The sequence below is a fragment of the Fulmarus glacialis genome, unplaced genomic scaffold (genome assembly GCF_000690835.1).
Source record: "Fulmarus glacialis isolate BGI_N327 unplaced genomic scaffold, ASM69083v1 scaffold38090, whole genome shotgun sequence".
NCBI classification, from domain to species: Eukaryota; Metazoa; Chordata; class Aves; order Procellariiformes; family Procellariidae; genus Fulmarus; species Fulmarus glacialis.
In genome coordinates, this window is record NW_009190501.1 from 96,211 (window position 1) to 105,636 (window position 9,426).

The 9,426-nt window shown below is 38.0% G+C and overlaps 1 protein-coding gene across 1 annotated transcript in view; it reads right to left on the reverse strand.

The window, feature by feature from the left end:
* The window catches only part of EBF2 (early B-cell factor 2), a 37,021-nt gene extending 28,045 nt beyond the window's left edge, over positions 1–8,976 (reverse strand). The window contains exon 1 of the mRNA XM_009585653.1: positions 8,857–8,976. Coding sequence (XP_009583948.1) covers positions 8,857–8,976 — 120 coding nt within the window. The remainder of the gene's footprint in view (positions 1–8,856) is intronic.
* Between the last annotated feature and the right edge of the window lie 450 nt (positions 8,977–9,426).

Consider the following 9,426-nt stretch of genomic DNA (forward strand, 5'->3'; position numbering starts at 1 on the left):
CACTTTTAGACCTCTCTCCGGTTCCATTTTTATTCACCTCTCCCATTCATCACAGGAGGGTCAAAGCCACTTGGCATTTCACAGGCTGGGACCTAGGGTAAATAAATACAGCATTCTCAGGGACAGGACAAAATGCAAAGTTCAGATCTGGACCAGAACCTCCTCAAAGTTTTGGACCTTATTTGCAGTAATCTCTAAGGTACTGTTGAAATTCAGCAGAGACCTTTGTCGTCTTTGCTACGACACTGCTGGCCAACTCATTATCAATGATGTGGAGTAAGAACATGTGAGATTACGGACGTAAAAATTACTGAACTTCTTCACTTTACTCCAGTCATTCCCTCTTGCTTGATGAAGATGGCAATCCAATTGTTTTATACTGAAGATTAAAAAACAATGTTTTATGGATAAAAGGAAGAGGAATGTGCATTCCACTATGGTCTCTAACTCCCAGGCCCTTCCCTTTCACAAGCCAACTGCTTTCCCCCAGTGAGTATTTCCTGGGTCATGAAGGGTGACCCTTTCCATCTGGAATCAATCAGTCAACTCCTGACAACTTCCTGAAACACCTCACTCCATTTCCTGTTCTCTCCCCCTTCTCTTTTTCCCCCTGGTTTGCTTCACTCTTCAAAACTGCAGGCCACAGCAGCTTAATGTTAGAGGGTCAGACACAGTTAGACTCCAAAACACTACACAAGAACACCTTTGACCTTCAAAAATCTTTACATCTTAGCTAAACAAATCAAGGTCAACGTTTCTTACCATTACCTTGTTAACCATTTCTATGCATTTTTGCTAATACCCTTCTGAACACATATTTATCAATAACACTTGTTCTCCTAACATCGTAAAACATTCCAGGCCTTTTTTTTTTTTTAAAACCTGTATTTAGTGCCGATGAAAGGTGATGTGCAAACTTCCCTGGAGATTTAAATTCTCAGATTTGTCCACAGCACTGGCAAATTACTGGCAAATGGTTTTGGTGTGTTTTTCTTTTCCTGATATAATGGCACTACTTCTATACGATAATTTGGCTTCTATGCCTATTCAGTTGATGGTCTTTTACCTAAAATCAGTAGTTAATGCAAAATGTAATCCTAAGGGAATGATCTAAGAACATCAAAATATGTCAGGTGGGCCATGGATTCTGGTAATAGTAGCTGAGGGCCAAATTTGACAAAGACTAAAGATTTTGTGCCGCCCAACAGCTGGATCAACCCATCACCTCTGTTGGAGTTTCAGAGGACAACCGATCAAGCAAGAAATAGACACAGCAATGTGTTACTCCTTCATCCATCCAAATGTAGGTTCCATCTCTAGGAACAGTGAGGGAGTTACAGGCTTCTAAGCGGTGTTTTTTGGCAGTTCTTAAGATTCTCTCTGCAAATCTGCAAGGGTCGTGTTATTAGCTATGAAGCCACAGACATAAAACAATGATTCCCCATCAGTACTGAGAAATGCACGTGCTGTATTTCCACATTATTTTTGTCTCCTGGGTGGATTTCTATAATGTAATCCCTGCTCAAAAAGTACAATGAGGGTTCACCTACCATGATATTCAGTCAAAATGTCTTTAGCATGTTCAACTCAGGTTCTCTGAGCTGCACTGTCCGTCTTCCAGTTCCATGCACAGTTCAAAATGTTGTGTTTCTTTACAAACCTTTACCTCGGTACTACAATCTTTCCTCCCCCATCCATACATTACATCAGTATTTCTGTATTCTAAAGTATGCTCCTCTTCAAATCACATATATGCAAGTAAATACACACCATCATATATATAAAAGCTGTATCACTCACAGACACCTATTTAGACATATGGTACAAACATTCCAGGCATACAGGCATTTACTTACATGTAACATATCTCATCACTGTGTAAATGATCTCTCTCAAAAAATTCCTGTTACCATTCCAAGTGTGGAAAAAATTCTTTATGACATTGTACATCTGGAAACAATATTACATTCCTGATGCACTTTCCCTTATAACTCTCTAGTCACAGCACCATGTTATTTTAACTTTTCAAAAGAATAACTACTATGAGGATTTAAAAAATTATCATCATTATTATTATTTTCCAGCTGGGTGGAAGAAAAGATGTCAGGCCTCATCCTGCTGTCTTCACTTGGACAGGGCTCCCATTGATGTCAATAGGCGTTTTGGTTGAGCGAGTAATACAGAAGTACATGCTAGAATATAATGTGTTTGCTTCATAGTTGGATTAGGAATAAGATAAACAATGTGAAAAATGCCAGCAGCCTCTCTCTGCTCAAAACTTCCACTAAATTCTTTGGGAAATCCTCCCCGAGACCCTGAGCCTGCTGCAAACTCTAGGCTAACAGAAAAAACTATGCACATGGCCTTCATTTCAGGAATGGGGCCTCCTAAGATTATAGGGGCACAAGGGTAGGAGATAACACCTGGGTCACTGACATCTAGTCTCCTGCTATTACAGACAACCAAACCACGTAGCTACATTTATAAAATTGTCTTCAACCTTTTCAAGCTTTTGCTTTTGGTACTCCTTTTGTTTTAAAGCCTACTTGTCCTGATGGTTAGGGAATCTATGGTTTACAGCCTAAATTTATTCCTAGTCAGTTTATACTTAACACTAGCTTTATTTTTTCCCATTCTGATCTACCTTAGGATATTTTTAGACAGCAGTTATATCCCTTCTCAGTGCATGTCACTGAAGTATTTGAGACAAGCTTTTGTCCACTCCCCAGTCACCTTAATGACCCATTCCTGCACCTGTTCCAATTTCATTTTCATTCTCTTTTGAAGATGGTTAAACCAGTATATTCTATTCCAAACAAGAAATCAGTAGGGTACAATTATACAAATGCATCCTTCTTTCTACTGGCAAAGCTTACCTGAGACATAGTAGAATCTCATCTGTGTTTTTTTTTAATAGACGATACACAACTCTGGCAACTCACTGTCACAATGGCTATTTGGTCTTCAGATCTGAGCACATTAAGTTCCTTGAGTGGTTTTTTTTTCATTTGCAGTTGCAGTCAGCCCCTCCTTTACTCATAGAGAATCTAAAATAACATCACCTTTTTTTGGGTCAGTCACTATCTGATGAAGAAATCTGCCACCAAGTAATAGCTCTGGACTCTGCTGATACTACTTGCATTTGTTCCGTAATTTATACCTGGGAAATTAGTCTCCCATAACGACATTAGTCCGGGTAGTATTCATCTCTCTAACAACAGTTCAGCGATCTCTATCCATATCCAAATCTGACCATGGGGGTCTCTGGCACATTCTTTCACCATCAGTCTGAAAAGGATTTTGATTTAGACCAGTTATGTTTTATTCTTGCTATCCCTTTTTGTTTCTTTACAGTCTACAACACTCCTAACTCACCTAATGTTATCCCACCACTCTTACTCATGTCTCTTTTTCCTGAATGACATAGATCCTTCAGTGCTTTCTATTAGAAGCTAGCTGGGTGAATTCTCAAACACAGCCAGCTTTGCTTACGTGCCTGATGATGAACTGATCCAACCACTCTGAGGTCAGGAAGGAAATCTCCCCAGGGATACACCTTGTTATTTTTCCTTTCTCTTTCTCCCTAGAGCACCTAGAGGGGGATACCTGCCAGGAAACATTCCATGTCATGATTTCTGCTGAAAACAGAGGGCAATTGCTGACCTTTGTCTTTTTGTTTCTAAAAAAGCATGTTGGTTCAAAGATGACCATTGTTAGTACTGATGTTCTGTTGTCTTGTACCATTCCCTCGACCGTGGCACTGTAGGATCTGTTTAATCAGTATGTTACTGGATGAAGCACAATTCCCAATCAACAGGAGTCTAATGCGTTAGCACCAGGTCTCAGCTGAAGCATTTTAGCTGAAGTGCCTCATCTTAATTCCACAAAATTATTGTCCCCCATTACACACCGGTCATTACCATTAAGTATCATCAGGCTTCAATCAAGTTCTCTAGGAGAAGTCCTCATTAAAAGGAGGGCATCATATTGTTTTTTTATTCTGTTCCTGGGAGAATCACTCACTGAGCATAAAGCAATGACAGTAATGACAATACCTACGTAAACTCAGATTTGCAGATTAGCTGAACTCAAATAGTCAGCACTATTTTGTTTAAGTTTGAATAGGTGATTTTAGCATGCTTTTTGTTTCAGTTTTCCACTGACAATCTTTATTCAGAAATATTTTAATTGATAAATAATCAATATTTGCTTCAGTTAAATTCACAAGGACATATTACTCAATCTGCATATGTATTTGGGCAGCCATCAAGTAACCCCGAAAATATCCATTAGTTCTAGAAAGATTCCCTTTCCCTGCTTTAGCCACTGACAGACATGGAAGTAGTGAGTGATTCACAATAAAAGTATGTTACTACTGGGGAAAAAACCCCCACTAAAATAATGATCACACATCATTTAACTTCTGAGGTGTAACATTTTTTTAAACAGTAGAAAACCTTTGTATTTGATTAAAAAAAAAAGGAAGTTAAGAGATTTTCATTCTATCTTTGAAGCTCTACTTAATATCAAAGCAAATTTCAAATAGTTAATGCGATCACAAAGCAGCTGGTGTTGCTCTCCAAACTAAAGAATTATACTTAAAAAAACACCTCTTCAGGCATCTGGAGCTGTATTAAATTTACAATGCAGTGTTAATGTAACCTTTCCACCCTTTTTTCTCCCCACCCCCCTTTTTTTAAATGAGAGTGATAGAAGTGAAATCTAACATTTAATTTAGTTTAATATATCGTAACTATACTATAAAATACCTAAATCTTATAACATATCTAGAAGTGAGGCTGAGGCCAGGCTCAGAGACTGGATCCCAACGCCCTGGAACTTTGGTTATCAGCCAAACCAAGCCCAAACTGTGTAGCTTCACACCCATCTCTAATCAGAAGCATTAACTTGACACTTTTCCAGACATGAGTAACCATTCTTCCATGCTGGAAGAACTCAATAAGATGCATTGTACGGCACTATTTCCATGTCTTGTATTTATATGTGTGTCTCAACAACAAAGCCCGAGTTTTGGGCTTTCATTCAATTTCCATTAAAGAGCAGAAATGTTTTTTGATGAGACCCTTTCAGTTCCAGGTTTCAGTAGTAATTTAAATGAGAACTTTGATATAGGGATTCTCTCTTCTGGTTTTTTTTTATAACGATAAAAAAGAGTATCTTAATGTCTCCTGGAGATCTGATAAGCGCTACTCCATTGAAAATTAATATATTTGGTTCTGCAGAAAAACATAGGTACAAATTAAAAGATACTCAGCTGAGCATCGCTGCAGAAATCTGTTTGCATAAGGAAAGTTAAATGTGTGGAAATGTTTGAAAGAGGAGGGCCTTAATAACAACAGCTGTACAAATAATTTATTAGGAAAAATGAATAAAGGTTTTAGATGTGGCCCAGGAATAAAACATAATTAATTAAATCATAAAATGAATAAACTATCCTACTGCACTATGCTTTTTGACCCTGCTTTTACTCTGCTCACATGTTCCTGTACTGGTAGGACAAACAACTGTCCTTTCAAACCTAATAAACAATTCTGCACATTAATTACTTTGCCTGATGTAAATCGTAACAATTAAAATGAAAATGAACATGTTCACAGTGTGCAAGCACACCACTGATATTTGAAGTTAACTATCTTTTTTCCCCCACTTCTGACTTTAAGGGTAGCTGACAGACCATGCTCAACAAGCAGCAGGCAAAGAAGTGTTTGCCCAAATTTAAAAACAAAAACCAAAACAAAACACAAAATAAAACAAAACAAAGCCCAAAAAATCAACCAAAAAAAAAGGAGGATCCAGAAGACAGAGACAGTGGAGCATTCAAGAACACTTAACTGTCGTTGCATTCAGGAAAGTCATGCTTCTGTCCTTAGAAACAACGAGGCAGACAGAAAACAAGCTGTCTTTGCTTATTGTCTTTACAGTTCATCATGGCTAATTTCCTTTGGAACATAGAGCTTTTTTACTCCCAATGTGTAAAATTTTAGCAATTGAACTACTTTTTCTATCTTTTTTTTATACAGACTGACCTCTGTAGCCCAGAACAAAGCTCGTCAACCAATGCGTCCAGTTTTGAACAAGCCTGAATGAAGATCCTGCTTTCACTCAAAACCTCAAGCATTTTGCAATTTGTCTCAAAGGGTTCATTTTTGTAACTCTGAAACAAAGTACTGACAACACTTTTGACAAAAAGTAAGCTAAACCTAGTGGTTTTGCCTCATCTTGATTAATTTGAGGGTTTGAACTTAAATCTCACAATGAAACTCAAAGGATATGAACTCACATGGACTGAAAGTGCACAAGGAGTTTAAGTAAGCCCTGCAAAACAGAACCAGAGAGTTTCACTTGGCTCTATTTTTCCAGCTTGGCATGTTGTAAGGCAGAAAACCCAGATGAAGAGTCTATCCCAGCTCATTTTCCTCTCCAATAAACTGCTGATTTTGGTACAAAGATCAAAAGCAAGACCATACTTTCTCATGCCAGGTGGATGGGCTGAAGGAATGAAGGCATTCCATCAGTAACCATGTGGGTGCTGTAAGACTCATTTCAGTTTCCCTGTTCCAGTTTCACTGGTAATTTGAAACTGTTCAGGCTCTATAACATCACCATTTTGGGTGTGGAGATACATAGGTGAAACAAAGAATAAGGCTGATACTAGAGATAGATTTCTGCCCCCCAAAATTAGATCCAAAATCCTCCTGCAGTTCAGCACCTGATCGAATTCCAGGATTTTAGTTTCACTTGCCATAGTGAGGGGGCAGCTAGCATGAGATTGAAATCAGATCTGAATTTCTTCAGTGTTCAGGTGTGTTTGGATCCAGAGTTTATATTTTGGCTGTTACAACCAATATTATTTGTAATATGGCAGTGCCTAGAATCCCCAGGTGCTAATCAGGATACCCTTGTGCAAGATTTTTTACAAACTCATAACAAAACAAAAAAAAGAGACTCTGTATTTATGTTTCATTACATTCCACAATCAGCTATTCTAGCTGGCTCTAAGAGCTAATAAGGTCTGTTTACATGCTATAAATTGACTTTTCCTTTACTCTCAGATTTTTTTGCATTCTTGGCAGATGATATCTGATTGATGTTTTTTCTTTACAGAAATTGCCACTTGAAAAAAAATACCAGTATAAATTTCCTAACAATGAGCACCTCTTTTTTCTCATGTCTTATCATCTCTAAAAACACAGAATGAAGAAGTCACTGCAGTCTCTTTAAACCACTAAAAAAAATTAAGTTGGTCATGAGTTTTTCTTTAAGTTTACTTCTGCTCAAAACAAAAAATTAATAACTCTTTTATATTTTTTGCCTTTAAATTCTTTAAAATTTTTGGAGCTTTCAGAAGCTTTTGTTTTGCAGTATTTCTCTTAAAAGTTGATTTTTTTCTTTTTTTTTTTTTGATAAAAATATACCTCCTTGTCAATTTTTCATTGCTAGTAAAAGTAAAAAAAAAAATCACTTGTCTGTGAAAACATTTGGTGGAAAGTTTTAAACAACTCTGTAAACTCCTGTGGAGTTTTAACTTCATTTCCTTCATAAATGAGGAAACTGATGCAAGTGCCCAACATGAATTGCCACACCTAAGGACGTCACCTTCCCACTACAAGTCTTGTGGGTCTACAAGAAAATCACACATCCCCCAGTAAGCTAAAATCCTCTTTGTATCACAGATGTGACACAGTGAAGGTACAATAATAATGGCAACAAGCAGTAACAGCATTTGCAAGTATATTCCTTTTCACCAGTAGATTTCAAAGGCTCTGGCTGGCACAGCATGCATGCGCTTTCTCAAATGCTCTCCTGAAACAAGACCACAAAGTTTTACCAAGGTGAGCAACCCCATTTGGAGATGTGGAAATACATACTAAAAGAAATGGAAAATGACTCATCAAAGGTCACCCAGCAAATTAGTGGTACAGCCCAACCATCTGACTTGCAATCCTTGTATCCCTTTCGCTAGACCGTGCTGCTTCACTCTCAGCTGCACCAGAGTTAGTTCTAGCACCACTTTTCTACAGCGTTCTCTGCCATGCCACCTTTCACGCCGCACAGGGACGTGACAGTGCATCTATGAAGTAAAAGGCCTGAGCATTACGTTTACATTTTTGTGAGGGCTAAGTTACAGGTAAAATACTTATTTATTAAACATAGTTGCTTAAAAGGTTAGGGTATGAAAGATGTGAGACTGTGTCTGCCTTTCTCTTCACCAGTGACACACTTCACCTCCTTCTGTGTTTTTATTAGCTGGTATTCACAATACATCAGCGACAGCTATGATGAAACCAGTGGCAGATTTCACTGCAAAGCAGCTGGGTCATTGTCCCATGGGTCTTGTTGCTTTGCTGCGTGAGATCTTAAAGTGACCATCACTATTTTGGCTTCTTTTTTTAAAGAAGCTGAAAGGGAGGGCATGAGAGAGTTAAAAGGCAAAAGAGATGGAGAGAGATAGGGAGTGGAGGGAAATGAGGAGTCTGCCTGTGTACCACGTATAGAGCTACTTTGAAAAATTCTGAGGCATCTAAGTATCACAAACATGATCCCTGCTGTGGGCAGCTGTATGTGCGAGTGCTTTGCCCGAGGGTGTCAAATCAAATATCCACTGCTGGTTGGTACAGTACATCACTTCCCCTTGGGGATTCAGAGTGGAAAAAGAGGAAAAAAGGGGGAAAAAAAGGTTTAAACACAACAAATGGAGAAAAACTTTAACAATATCTGATACGGCTTATCATATACTGTCATCATATTTATTATGAACAATGTAGAAGAGAGGAGAGGGAAAAGGAAAAGAAGAAAAAAAGCAGACAGGTTAATGCTGAGCCTTGTAAGACTTACCTGGAACCGTCTCATATCTCTTGGGTTTCCTGCTGTTTTCAAACAATTCTGATTGCACTTGAGAAAAAATTTTAAGAAGAATCTGGAAAGATAAAGAACCATGTCACTTCTATTAACCATAACCAAACATATGTTGTTCTATTCTGTTTTAAAGTATGCATCGTAGTGATTTACATGATGGCGTATCAGTAGACCAGGACTGTAAGAACTTACCAAAACAGAAACAAACCAAACAAAAACAAACCGTAACAAACAGAAGTTAAAAAAAAAAATCAGGTAAAGTAAAACCAATGTGACTGTAATTCACTCGGAGCTGGGCTGCTAGCTGGTATAAGTCAACGTATCTACTCTGATTTATGCTGGTTTCCTCACTGCATGTTTGACCACACAATTTTAGTCCCTTTCTTTATCTCTCCCTTGCATACAAGGTCTTTCTTTCGCTGTCTGAAGGGATTTTCTGTGAAACAATATAGAAGGATAATGTTATTGTAAAAACTACAAAAACCGACAGGGCAATTCTGAAGCAGATAAGCCTTGAAACTACTTAGAATGTATTAAAAAACATAGAAA